The sequence below is a fragment of the Poecilia reticulata genome, chromosome 2, assembly GCF_904066995.2.
Source record: "Poecilia reticulata chromosome 2, P_reticulata-male-v2, whole genome shotgun sequence".
NCBI lineage: Eukaryota > Metazoa > Chordata > Actinopteri > Cyprinodontiformes > Poeciliidae > Poecilia > Poecilia reticulata.
Genome location: NC_088831.1, coordinates 11,479,766 through 11,494,118, shown reverse-complemented (window position 1 = coordinate 11,494,118; position 14,353 = coordinate 11,479,766). Strand labels below are relative to the sequence as shown.

General features: G+C 38.5%; 1 protein-coding gene across 4 annotated transcripts in view; it reads left to right on the top strand.

Moving 5' to 3' along the window:
- The window catches only part of ncam2a (neural cell adhesion molecule 2a), a 315,525-nt gene that overhangs the window by 284,591 nt on the left and 16,581 nt on the right, over nucleotides 1-14,353 (top strand). For all 4 annotated transcript variants that reach the window (XM_008429298.3, XM_008429289.3, XM_008429279.3 and 1 more), the window contains exons 10-15: nucleotides 425-609; nucleotides 775-871; nucleotides 1,874-2,047; nucleotides 4,681-4,800; nucleotides 5,318-5,439; nucleotides 7,374-7,548. In XM_008429298.3, coding sequence (XP_008427520.2) covers nucleotides 425-609; nucleotides 775-871; nucleotides 1,874-2,047; nucleotides 4,681-4,800; nucleotides 5,318-5,439; nucleotides 7,374-7,548 — 873 coding nt within the window. The remainder of the gene's footprint in view (nucleotides 1-424; nucleotides 610-774; nucleotides 872-1,873; nucleotides 2,048-4,680; nucleotides 4,801-5,317; nucleotides 5,440-7,373; nucleotides 7,549-14,353) is intronic.

Sequence of the window (14,353 nt, the reverse complement as noted above, 5' to 3'; positions counted from 1 at the left end):
TGTTGTAACAATTTAAAACGAGACAGATAAACAATGAAAAGATTGAGCTTCACCTTTTCTTTGAGCTGTTATTGCCTTCTGAATAAAACAGCAAACCAGAGCCAGGAGGCGGGGCTTAGCGCTGTCAATCACCCTCATGCTAACTTACAGGAAAACTGTTTGTCCTCCGTCATCACTGGACAAGCTAACTTTCCTGAGCATTCACAACAGGTTATGCTAGCACAGAGGATGATTGACAGCACTAAGACCCGCCTACTGGCTCTGATTGGTTGTTTCTAGTCAGAACTGGGACAAGGCAGAAGAGTTACATTTTACACAGATTATCTCTCATATCAAACTGAGCTTCAACAAAGAAGTAAAAAAATATTTTTTTATTAAAGTAAAAACTGCAGCTTTAACTTAATTGTTTTTATTTTTTTCTCAGATATTCCTAAATTCCTGACTAATCATACCATCTATTACTCGTGGGAGGGAAACCCAGTGAACATCAGCTGTGACGTGATGTCCAACCCGCCTGCCACCATGCTGTGGAGGAGGGAACGCTTCACCATCTCCGAGGGAACGCCACACATGCAGATCTACGGCACCGACGGAAAGTCGGTGCTGGAGGTGGGTACGGAGGCTCTGAAGGGTCAATCCTACATCTCCTGCATTTATTTATCTACATTTGACTTAAAACATGTCACACAACATCATTTGAAGCTGATTTGAAGTCCGAACTTTGACTAGACCACTCCAAAATGTTTCTATAAAAGGTTTATTTTTATTTTTCAGGTGACTCCGATGTCGGACCGAGACTTTGGCCGGTATAACTGCACGGCCCGGAACAACATCGGAGTCCGGTACCAGGAGTTCATCCTGGCCCAGGCAGGTGAGAGAGACAGGAAAAGTTGATTTCTGTGTTTCCCAGGTATGAAAAACGAAAATGAGTATGGAACAAAATATTCTCCCGTCTGTATTTTATTATAACTCACCTGGTTAAATAAAAGTTAAATACATTAAAGTTGTTTCTGTTAGTCTCTAAAACCTCTTTTCCACTTCTACCCAAAATATCGACACTAGATTAATCAGGCAGTATTAGAGAATAGAAAAATAATAAGTCAAATTAGAAAATAACTGCCAAGATTAAAATAAAAAGTATATCCTAACCACATATTTTAAACAATTTCTTCAATTGATTATGTATCCATTTTAAATCTCCTTGTTTTCTTGTTTATTTATTTTATATTTGTTCTGCTATCAGGTTATTTCCTGTTTGCTTTTTGTTCATCTGTAATGTTTGTTGCATCAGCTGAGTTGCACATTTTTATGGACTGGAGTTTTTCTTATAACTTCACTTTATTCATGTTGAAATGTTGCTCTTATTGTACAGTATGTTATTTTTTATTTTGTTCATTCATCTATATTTAATGTTTTCTGTTAGTGTGAGTCTATTTCTTGTTGTTTCCTGTCACTTTGCTGCTGCTGTTGAAAATTCTCCTTTCTTCTTCCTTATTTTCTTTTTTCTGTCTTCTTTTTTCCATACCTCTATTTCCCACTTTTGTTCTTTTTTCATCTTTTTGTCCTTCCTTCCTACCAGTGTTTATCAGCTTTTTCTTTCCTTCCTGTTTTTATCTCTTCCTGTCTTTTCTATCCTTCCTTTCTTGTTTTCTTTTTATGTCTTTTCTTCTTTCCTTCCTTCTTTCTTTCCTATCATAATTCCTTCTTCCCTTCCTATTTTTCTTACAGTTTTTGTTTTCCCTTCTGTTCTTTTTTCCTTTCCTCCCATATCAAATGTTATTTTTCATATTTTTTATTCCCTCCTGTCGTTTTTAAACCCTGTTCATCTCAGATCTCAGCAGTTTCTGGCCTTTTGTTTCTTGTTTTCTCGTAGACGTGCCCTCCAATCCATACTCCGTCCGTCTGTCGGCCGTCTCCCAGCGGCTGGCGACCGTCACCTTCATGAAGCCGGACTCTCACGGCGGCGTTCCCATCAGCTTCTACCTGGTCCAGTACAAAGAGCTGGGCTCCATGGACTGGAGGGATGTGAAGTCGCACAGCGTGCAGAGTGAGTTTGATGTCCAAACATCACTTATCAGAGTCAGGAGTTCCACTTTTCTGCTCCTCTTTATATTTTCTTGTTTTGTAGCAGCTGAACCTGATAAAGTTTTTATGTTTTTTGGTGAGATTTTTGACACATAAAGGGTAAAAAATATCAACTATTTGTTTTGTTTTTGGCTTGAGGTAACAATGGTTATTCTTGTTGTCAAAGTTTTCCTCTTTGATTTTCTCCTCTATAGATTTTATGTCTGCTGAACCATTTCTGCTGGGATTTTTTTTGTTGTTTTTTTTAACCAATTTGCTATAAAATAAATCCAAGATGGCCTCTTTTTCTGGCAGAATTTTGTTCAAAATACTCTGTAATTTCACGATCCACTGAAAAGTGAAGCTTTAAAAAACAGAAAGCTTTATATCACCCTGTGATAATTTCATACAGCCTCGGTGAAGAACGACAAAACATTTCGATTTCCTGTGTTTCTTAGGATGTTTTAAATTAAAAATGTATATCTTCTTAATTAAAAATATTAACTTAGTGTTTTTCCCAGACCTGGGAACACAGACTGTTACTGTGTTATTTACTGTTACTGTGTTATTTACTGTTACTGTGTGGGCCCACAGCATGACGGATCCTCCTTCGTACCTCAAACTGGTTACCATGTTCTCTGTTTTACGTTCGATCCGTCTGAAGTTTTTAGTCTAAACAAAAACAGAACTGAAAAGGTTTTGTCTTAATTATTTCAGCCATTTTTGAATTACACGTTGTATTGTTTTTCCCATTTTGAAGAGAAATATCCGCCAGTGTAGCGTTATGTTTACAACCCTGAAGGAAACAGAAAGCTGACTTTACTCTCATGAAGTGAAAATGCCTGATTGACTTCATCCTTCACCTATCAGAGAGAGAAACTGTAAACTGACATTCAGGATGAACCTGTAATCTCCTGTGTTGACGCCTCGACATCGGCCCAGTTCACACATAATTGCACGATCGGTCACAGGACCTTCAAAGCTTTGGCCCTGGGATGTTGTCGGCCCCTGACGACGCTCCAAACACCTGGCGGCGGCCGGCGCCAGGACCGGTCCGGACTGAAAGCGCGCCCTTCTCCTCTTCCTGTGCTTTACGACTCCAAATTGATTTCTGAGCCTTGTCGGGAAGTACGGCGCGCGCTGATGGACGGATGGATGGAAAATGAAAGCCGGGGGAAGAATGGCCGGCTGATAAGCAGCTCCAACAAACCTGAAGGGCTTATCGCTAATATCCCTCATTTCAGAGTCAATTACAGTTTGGAGATTTACTGAGGAGGAAACCAACCAAGATGTCAAAATGAAGGGAAAATTTCACAACTACAAATGAGTCTAATTTGGATTATTTCAACAGAATTTGATCTAAAATGCAAAAAAAGTGAGCAAAGCTAATTGCATAATGCTAAGTGTCTCCATATTTAATCACAGACTTCAGCTCTGAAGTTCCCCTCAGTAAACTGCAGCATAATGAGGTCTGGACTCGCCTCATTTCAGCGCCAGCGATGGAACCAGAACGCTGATGCAAAATGCAAAACATTTGTTTTCCTTTCCAGGACCAAAGGACTGAAAAAGCTCCAGCAGAAGAATTAATTTGTTCACACTGACAAGAACAACAAGTTTCACTCTCCCTCTGCTGGTTGATAGAATAAAATCTGTGAGATTAATAATGATTATTATTGTTGTTGCATCATTAATTTGAGCATGTTTTGTTGTTTTTGTTGTTGTTGTCCTTTAATAAAGTTATGAACTTTTGGATAAGGAGTCAGATCTGGTCTCAGCGTCCTGACAGCGTTTAATAATTTAATCCAGATTAACAAAACTTCATGTTGGAGCTAATAACCAGTTCAACTTTTGTAACATTAAGGTCAAAAAGGGCACAAGAAGAGAACTGCAAATACACAAAGTCATTCAAAGTGTTTTTGTCCACTTTTTAATGCAAATATCTTATTACACTTGAAATAAGACAAAATTAATTTACAAGCAGCTTTTCACCAAGATGAAGTAAATAATTGTATAACCAGTAGCAGATTACTTCACTTGTGACATTTTTCCCAAGTTACATTTTGACTTGCCCTCATTACATCACAAGATGGCGCCGGGCATTTTGTGATGTAATGAGGGTAAGTCAAAATGTAAACAACTAAGGCTGCGTAAACAGAAGTGGAGGAAGTTTAGATTGATTTCTGTGAAGATTTGAGGAATTTATGTGCAGTTTTTGAGGAAGAAACTGTTTTTTCCTCAAGTACTAGTTATTTAACTTGTAATTAAATAACTAAATATCTATTAGTTAATAGCTATTTAACTAGTTTCTTCCTCAAATGAAGCACTAGCGCTATATTTTCAAATCATGCAACTTGTTTTATTGTGTTAGTGACACTTTAAAGAGGATGTCATTTTTAAAAAGAATTAGGAGGCTAGCAGGTTAGAGCTCTGTTAGCCTCTAATGTTAGAAATCAGCTGAATAGTAAAAAATCCAACCTGCTGCAGAAAAAGCTGCTGTTTCCTGCATTAAATGGAGTAATGATGCTCATTAAAGTGATGTGTTAAAATAAACCTCTTCTCCTGTGTTTTGTTTTTCTGCAAACAGAAAAAGTGAGCTGTGGTTTTGTCTCTCTGCAGCCACCGTAGTTCTGACCGGACTGGAGCCCAACACGACGTACGAGGTGCGAGTCGCAGCCGTGAACGGGAAAGGTCAGGGGGAGTTCAGCCACACGGAGACCTTCCAGACTTTACCCATCCGTAAGTCGGGATCCATTTTAACCAATCAAAACCGGCGATAACGACGCCTGGCTCTCATTTTAACGGTTTCTAACGTCTCACTGGGTGTTGATGTTGAGTCGTCGGCCCCCTCAGCAGTTCAGGCTGCAAACTAAAACAGCTCGATTCAGCAGGAATATGGAAATGTTTTGGTTCTGATTTAATACAAATATTGGATGTGTGACAGAAATGCACAGAAATGCATTACATGCCTCCAGAATCTATTCAGAGCATCAGCAACTCTGCAGAATGAGGCCTATTTGCCACATTACACAACCCGGGTGTATTTATATTGGAGAGAGCCTCAACCTCCCCGACTTTCACAGATATGAGTTTAGATTATCAGAACCTGGAATGGATTCTGTCAGATTCTCCTCGTCTGCAGGGAATTTCACTGTGAGCGTTTTATTTATCCACCTGGGAGAACAGTGCAGAAACGTTGGAAAGGAGACGCAGTAAAAGAGCAAAGTGATGAAGATGTGACGCTTGTCGTCCTCAGGAGAACCAAGTCCGCCGGCGGTCCACGGCCAGAGGGGCGTGGGGAAGGCCTACAGGTTGGGGCTGGTCAAGCAGGACGACGGTGGGATGCCCATCGTGGAATACATCGTCAAATACAAAACAGTGAGTCAGAAAATCCTTCAGTCTGTTAAAACTTTGTGTTTTCGCTAATTTATTTCAAAGTTCTCCAGGAAATTTAAGGGGGTTTTTGAGACGGGTGAAATAATCCACTGCAAATTATTTTATCTTTTGTTATTAGAACCATTTATTTATAGCATCATTAATCTATTATTATTGTTATTAATATGTGTTTTTTTAGTTAATTTTGTCTATTAATTATGGTTCAGATTTTTCTTTTTCTATTTCTTTGGGAGTTCAGATGCAAATTCTTGTGCTGTACAAATTCATTTGTACAGCACATTTCAACATCATGAACAAGCAATAAACATTACAATTTATCATTTTGGAGAGCAAATTAAAACAATAAAGTAAATGTAAATCATTTTTATTAGTATCCAGTGAGATAAAATACAGAGGGAATTTTTGACAGAATGGAAGTTTGCTCCGTTTCTTTCAGGATAAATAACTTTGTGCTGCTCTTTTAGCCCAGGTTTACATTCTGAATTATTATTCATGAGCGGCTCTGATTACTGAGCAGCTCTGTTTAGCAGACAGAATAAATGTTTCACATTTATCACTCCTGTTTCTGACGTCGAGCACAAAGAGAGTGAAACACAACAGGCGCGGTTTGGAAATCAAGCGTTCATTAAATTTACATGAGGCCATTCAGTTTGCACAAGGCATGCACTTACATTTTCTAAAAAGTAACTCACGCTGATGGAGTTTTTTTCATATTTGACATAATAATCCCATGCACACCAGGCGAGGCTGATTGATTTGCTGCTGGGTTGAGTTGGTTCCTTAAATGAATAATGTTCTGCTGGCAGATCTCTGTTTTTCACATCTCGTTTCGCTTACAATTTTAATGAGAGGACAAACCGTCTCTCAGGATTTGCTCGTCTATTTTAATGGTGGTTCAGATTAAATGTAGAGCATAAGGGTTAAAGAGGCTGTGGAGTGTATCATATGATGGAGGAACACAAAAATAATGCGTTAAAGTGGGATATAAAGAAAAGGAAAGATGATTTTCAACAATAGAAACCTAAAATAAAAACTACTAGCACATAAATATTCATTTTTTTTCTTCATATCTTTTATTCTACACATTCCTCTGCCTCTGGAATGAAATCCCTGTGACCTGACCAAGATGGCCGCCATCTCAAAGCGGAGTTTTATCAAAAAGAGGAAAGCAAACCTAATATGAAGTCAAGGAAATTAAAGACAACTCATGAAACAGGGTGTCCCCAGTCAGAGGCGTCTTTATATGCCCAGTAACACAGACTGGTACAGGAGATACTTCCTTCCCACAGCCAGATATTCAATTTCTCTTTGGGAATAATAAAAAAAATGCCAGTTTGAATCGTCACATATGTGATTTTTTATGTATTATTCAATAAGTAGATATTTTAGCAACATATTTCAGTATTTTCTGAGCAAACATTATCTGTTTTTATAGCATAAACAGCATTTTTTTATGAATATACTCTGTCAAGGTGTTGTGACTTTGTGTCACTTTTTGAACAGGCAGCTCAAGGGCAGAAGCTTGAAATGTTTCTTGGAGAAATAAGAAAAAATATGAAACTATAAAGTATTCAGGTTCATAATTTGTGCAAAAGAAATTGATTTAATTGCAGATTAAAACAAAAGCAAAGTAGAGTAAACAGAAAATAAATATTCCACATCATGATCCATCATAAAAAGCTCACCACACTTTTGAGGATATTTCATTGCAAAAAGTAATTTTCCTTCCACTCTACAATCAGCACTGCTGGCTCCGTCCAATGAGCTTGATTTGGTGCGATGGGTTGCCAGGTTGGAACATAAGCGCATTTGGCCAGAGGAGTAAAGGGAGACTGGATTAAAACCCAACCTGTCGTTTATCAAAGTAACACGCTTTGACCCGGATTTTAATTTATTTTTTGGTCCCTTTCCTGCAGGATAAAGAGGAACAGTGGATGACCAAGCTGGTTCCAGGAGCTAACGACTTTGCGATGTTGCAGCCGCTGCAGTGGAACACGAGATATGAAGTGGAAATCACAGCCCGCAACGTCAAGGGCCTATCGGAGCCCACCTTCTATCAGTTCTTCATGCCGCAGAAGCCCGACATTACAGGTAAAAGCACGATAAAGGTAAACATCGTCCCACTTTACCTTCCTCTTTCAGGCTTTCTGAAAACACTGAAAGAGCTTCTGAACTTTACTGTTGCTTTTCATTTCCTGGTAAAGAGCGCCGACGAGCAAAAGTAAAAGAAATATCTCAGAGAACTGAAAGCAAGTCTCACAATGCAGTAGAAAAACTAAATATTACCAAGTACTTTTGTCTAATTTCAAGTGCAAATGTCTTAGTACACTAGTAGGAACTTACAAGTAGCTTTTCAGTAAGAGATCGGATCTCGTTCACCGAGACAGTAGATCAAAAATACTGAGTAAGATTTTGAAACATTCTCCAAAATCCACTTAAAATTTTATTTTTGTTGTCTCTGAAATAAACAAGATCATAATATAGCAGCAAAGTTGTCTCATTATGACCATTTTAATTACCTTCATTGACCTTAACATCCATATTAGTAAAATTTTTATATTTGTTTCTGAACTGGAGGTGAAACCTCATTTTTAAAAAAGTCCAGTTTTCTTCTTTTTTATATTTAAAATTAAATTTTTAGCAGTAAGCTTCCAAAAAAGACCTGACCAGAGAGTTAGAAGTAACAGTTTTTTCTCCTTCTTACAAATAAATCATTACTAACTCATCTTGTCTTTATCTGATATAAAAATCTAACCGCTACATGTAAGAAATCAGCTGGGAAACTAAAGCGCCGTGTTTCAGTTTTGTTTTGTTTTTTGCCTCTCTGCCTTTTACTGCGTCCATTTGTGCCGGTTTGGATGCAGCCAGTGTTTGCCTCTGTCATTACCGCGGCGGCTAAATGGGCCGCCGGAGTGCGGGCTCGCTTTTCTGCCAGAAAACAAGAGCTGGGAAGTGGCGAGCTGAAGGTGGGTCACTTCGATTGGCTGTCCTCTCTTGTTAGCGAACAGCGGGGAATCGAAGCAGAGAGCCTGGGACAAAAACCCCCCCAAAAAAACATTTCTAACATGGTGTTGTCCAGCTAAGCCGACCCCAGGTCCTGTTAAAGTTTAACATTAAGACATCGTTCTTCATATTTCCAGCCAAAATCAGTTTATTTTTTTTGGAGAAACACTGCGGACTCGTCGTTTCCTGCTCCTCTAAATCAGGTCAGATGCTGAAGAACTCTCTTCAGAATCAATCAGCGATATTAGATGTGAAACATCCGCCACTTCCATTTGAGGTCCAATCTGCTGCCGTGTTTTTATCCTCCGCCATGCTGCATAAAGACCCGACTGCAGACCTAATGAAACAAACTGAGTCCACATATATGTGCCCTCTGTCTCTCGCCAAGCAATCTCCTCTATTCAATTCTCCTCCTATGTATTATGCATTTGTCGTGTATTGAATTGCTTCTCTTTTCACTTCTTCCTCTGTACTATTTCAGTTTATAACTGGCTGCATACTTTTCCTTCTTTTTTCTGCTTGTGGAGAAAAATGTGCTGATTGCAAAACAGCCCTTGATTCCCTTTTCAATTTGCTTCTTCTTTTTATTTCACATTTCTTTTCCCACCAGGTGCAACCGAGTCAATTTGGAGTCAGTAGAAAAGTGTTCGGATTAAAATAAATAAATAAAATAGATTTTAAAGCAAAAATATCCAAGTATCCATGCATGTTACTGAAAAGTTGAGTGGAAGGAAGAAGTGTCGATGAAAATGTTCTATTTAATTTAAAGAATAACGGTTCCAGCAAAATTGTCTGCAATCTTTTGTTAGGAAAACACAAATTTTCTGTTTCACGTCGTCATTTCATACAAAATTGACTCAAATTTATAAAATATACTAAATTTTTTATTTTATTTGAGGTACATCTCTATGTCATTTTAAACGTTTTGCATATTTTCAACAAACTATAGCAATGTTAACACATATAGAGTATCATAATCCCCAAAAACATTCACATCTTGGTCCCTGCTTTCTTAAAGCAAACCAAAAGTCTTTTGATTTCTTCTTTTTTGACGAACCATCTCTAATTTTAGCTGCATTTACTGTGAAACAAAGACAGAAATGATGGAAACCTGCAGCTCAGACAAAGTGTTAAGTACGGTGGTGGATCTGTGATGCTGTGGGCCTCTGATGGCTTCTGAAACTGGGTCAAGAGACACTGATTATTGGTTTACATTTTTCTTTCTTTACTTTATAAATAAATCTAAACCCATTTAACTCTAAAACTGTTTTTGTCTTGGAAAAATGGAGAAACCAGAACAAATTGGTCACTTTTACGTCTTCCATCCAGCTTAAAAAATGCATAAATCTAAAATAAAACCAGGTACTTACAGCCAGCTTGTGCCTTGCAGAAAATGAAGTAGTTTGATGTCTGAGTTTTCTTGATTTCCCCCCTGCAGCCTGACTCGGTCTGCCGCTGCCAGCGCCCAGCTTTGTTGTGGCTCCTGCATTTATTTTCTGGCTCTCTCCTCGCTTTTTTTTTATTTATTTATTTTTTTTTGCTTCATGCGTCATAAAGAGGCTTTGATTGAAACAGCCGTGATGGATTTTCTTTGTAATAATCTCATCAAAGCACTTGGAGGGGAGAATGATCTTGACAGGCTTTTCTCCTCTTTTCCAGGAGCTTGAGCAAAACTTTTTATTATTTTTTTTTATTGTTGGTATTTTCAGGAAGTAATCCCAGTGAATCAAAAATACTGTCATAGCTTCCGATTTTAATATTTTAAACATTTATTTCTGTTTAGTCAGGTAGTTTGAACAGACTTTAACTTATAGTCTAATATCAAATAAACTATTTCACTTTGTGTTATTTATCATAGCGGGAAAAATGCTCAAACATTTTTGAGTTTTAATCAGATAGCCAGTTTTTATTATTATTATTGTATGAAAATGCATCATGGGAAATTATTGTGGTTCATTTTTAGCATGTAAAGTGTTTTTACTTCTTCTGAAAATCACAACAATATTCTGTGAATCTTAGGATTTTTATAAAGTTAGCATGTTAGCATGCTAGTGGTAGCATGCTAAGTTAATTCAAGAGAACCTCAAAGAGCAGCACTAATAAGCAGCACAGATTAATATAATCTGTAAAAAGATAAGAAACATTAGTCCAAGTACTAAACCCTGGGGAACTCCACATTTGAGTTCTGTAGGTTAAGATATTATGTGGTTTATGAACATATTGATGATTAGCCACTAGCTCCAATTAGCCAAACGTGTCGGCAATGACACATTTTTACAAGCCAACTTTGCAGTGCCGTAATTCCACAACACTTTGCGCTATCTGAAAAATTTCAACGGTTTCTGAAATGGGAGACGTTGTGCTTTCCATCCAATATCGGGTTATTACGGTAGTTTCACTCCCGCCGTTGCAGGAAACGGGTTTTATTTCAGTTTAATCTGATGAAACACTTTTAATAGATGGTAAAGTTCAAGAATAACTTGCTAGATTTTGAAAGTTCCAGTTGTTGTGGATAAATGGGAAAATATATTTATTGACTGGATATTTAAAGAACTGCGTACAGTTAAAATAAGCAAAAATATCCATTTGTGTTGTTTTAGTCACCTAAGGTAATGTGAATAATTTTAAAACGTAGCATCATTCGTTTAAAAGAACACTAGTATCAACAGATATGACTGCGTCCCTGTCACAATCTGTTTCCGTTCTGATGAAAAAGCAATTCTTTTCCGATTAACAACCAGTACGCCAAGATAAAAACTCCATCTGTGGCTTAACGTGCCTCTAAGCCACTTCCCCGATTATCAGGCATGTAAATCAAACCGTCTTGGGGGATTCATGCAAACGGAACGATGGGGATTTAACTGTAAACAGAACTGTAATCAAAGACTTCTGTTTGTTTGCTTTGTGTAAAATATGCCGCAGTCAACATAATAATGCCTGTAATGTACTCACTGGTGTACCAGTATGATATAAGATCCCAGCTGATGTGTTTCCACTTATTTATTCATAGAGCAGATAATCCCATAGCGATCAGAGGATTGGGTTTCCGAGCGCAGCTACAAAGAGACGATATCAATGTCATCCTGAAAAGCAGAAAAATGAGCCAAACACCAAGTTTGATATGCAATACTACCGACTATCAGCCACAACAAGCAGCTCCGAGATGCACAAGGAGAGTTAGTTTACAGCTATTAAGGAGTTTTGAACTGGAGAGCAGACTGGGGATGGGGAATGCATACCATCACAAGGTGTAAATGCTTGCTGTCTATATTTAGGCTCAGATAGCTGCTGGTTCTCAGCAAGTATGGAATAAATCCTCTGCAGCATCACATTCTGATGAACAGGCAAGTTAACATGTGCCGTTTCCTGCTCCGCTTCCTCAATTTAACTCGCAGGACAGCTGGTCTGTCGGGATGCCTCAATCAGAGGAAAACCCACCTCACCAGATGGCGGTGGCTTCATATTTTTGGACGTATCACCTTCCTGTGGTGCAGGCTGACCTTCAACGAGTCAACTTCCTGAAGTTTGAAATCTACCTAGAGATCAGACCAGACTTATTTCAAAAGAGACAAGCTGTACAGCAAGCAAAGTAGCAAAAATTGAAAGAACGAAGGTAAAAACCAACAGAAAAATAATAGCTGTAAGCAAGAAACAGCAGCCTGGAAAAGAAGTCCATTACAATAATTGAGCGATGTGATAAAAGCAAGGATTACTGTCTCTAGACTGCTGCGAGATACACAGATTTAATCTTTGCTAAACGCCTCAACTGGTAAAACAAGACTCCACACTGAGTTCGCTTAGCTGCTCATTTTCAGGAGAGGCTCTATTTTTACTCCTGGATTTGGGATCATTGGTGTTTTTTTACCTGGTGCCAAAGATTAAACCTTAATATTTGAGGTCCTATTGAAAGATGCATATCTGACCTTTTTCTGGCAGCATGAATGTCCCAATTGCAATCCTTCACTTCCATATGTGGTACTAAATCAATCGGAACAGTCATGTCGCATTTTATATAACTTTTAAGTCATTAACATGAGACGTGTCGTAATTCTGCACCAGAAGAAGCCAGATTTGGTCAATCTGGATGTAAATGATGTAAACGATCAATAGATTTTAAAGAAGAGGAATCAATCTGTTATTGATGCTGACACTTTATGGCTGTGGTAAACAAGAGTTAGCATTTATAAGGTAGCATGGACCACACAACTCAGAAAATGTAGAGTCGTCCTCTAAAAACTGTAGGAACGGACTCCAGAGCCCCAATTTAAAGTTTTTGAGGGTTTCGTGCCCCTGGTAAGGCACAGACTCACCACTCCAATCCTAGCCTAGACTTTCTCCGAGCTAACAGTCCTCTCTTACATGCTGGAGGTTTGGACTAGGCCATTTTAAATGTGTTTCAGTTTTGGTGCATTTGCTCTTTTTCCAAAACGTCAAAAACCAATTTTGCTGAGAAATTGAATAAACTATTTATTTTCTTCAAGCTTTTCTAATGCAATACTTCAAAATTGTGCATCAACCAATCAAAACACAGCAACCTCTAGACGTGACGAAAACTCGCTGAAGTCTAAAAGCACCAGTTCTTACAACCGAGGTGATCTAATTTTGATGTGGCCCCTTCAAATCAACTGAATATTGTTTACACATCATAACCCAGCCGAGTGTATTCCCGGTACGTCCATCCCTTTAAGACCTCAGCGCCTTGTCCTCAGCAGAGAGCAGAGAAAATAATCAAACTGGACTGTTGGGAGGAAGCTACCAAAAGGAAAGGGCTGGCGGTTAATTTAGCTGTGATTATCTCTTTTTTTCCATCCAAAGAATTCATTATCTGATGGATTTTACAGCTCTATGCTTGAGTTTCCAAAGATTTTATGAGGTTTTAAATTAGTCATAGCTATGACTGTTAATTTAATGTTTGAGTATTAAAAATTAAAATACGCAAGGAGGAAATAATGAAAAGAAACCAAGCGAAGATCTATCATTTTTCACCTTAATGTACACTCACTGACCACTTTATTAGGCAACCCTTGCTGGTACCGGGTGGGAAACCCATTTACCTTTAAAGCTGCGTTAATTCTTCATGGTGCAGATTCAGCAAAGAGTTTCTTGGAGATTTTGGATCTTGTTGAGAAGACGGCGTCAAAAAGTTGCATACAGGACGAACTCATGTTCAGGAAACCTGCCTAGCAGCCGCGGAGGGCATTTTGACGTTCCAGGACCCATTTCGGCAGCAGCTCTGCTGCTGTGTTTTTCTGGCTGTTTTAAGATCAGATTTTAGCTACAAAGATCAAGGTCTTGATTCTTTTTTTTTTTTTTTTACCCCAGATAGTAGCGATTACTAAAAGTGGACCAAATCTTTTCCTTTGAGGTAGATTGTTAAAAAATGCCATATGCTTGTGCGTTTGGAGTAATTTTCCATGCTTTTTCATTACTTCTTCGCCGGCTCTTGAGTGCACTCGAGTTTCGTCCGGGATCGAATGCTTCCTCCGAGGAAATTGACAAAAGAGAGAGGATTCATCCCTCTCCTTCAAACCGAGCCGAGTTTAATTATTAAGTTTCGCTTTCTGAGGCCCTCCTCAAAGAAAGTTTCCCCCTCAGGCCTCCTCGTCACATATCAGACTGAGCCATGCAAATGAATCCTTACACCCATCCCTTAACGATCATGTTTATCCCCACTAATGTCACAATCAATGAGCTCTCGTCTGGTCATTATTAATTGAGTCAGTTCCTCGCAGATCCAATCTATAGACAGTCAATCATGGGTCAGGCCTAACGAGATGCTATTGTCAGAGATGTATATGAATGTCTTCAGGTGCCACCCATGCTCTTGGATGTCTGGTTGTTGAATAATGCTGCTAATAGGCCTATAGATCAACAAGTAATCAGAGGAAGCCAG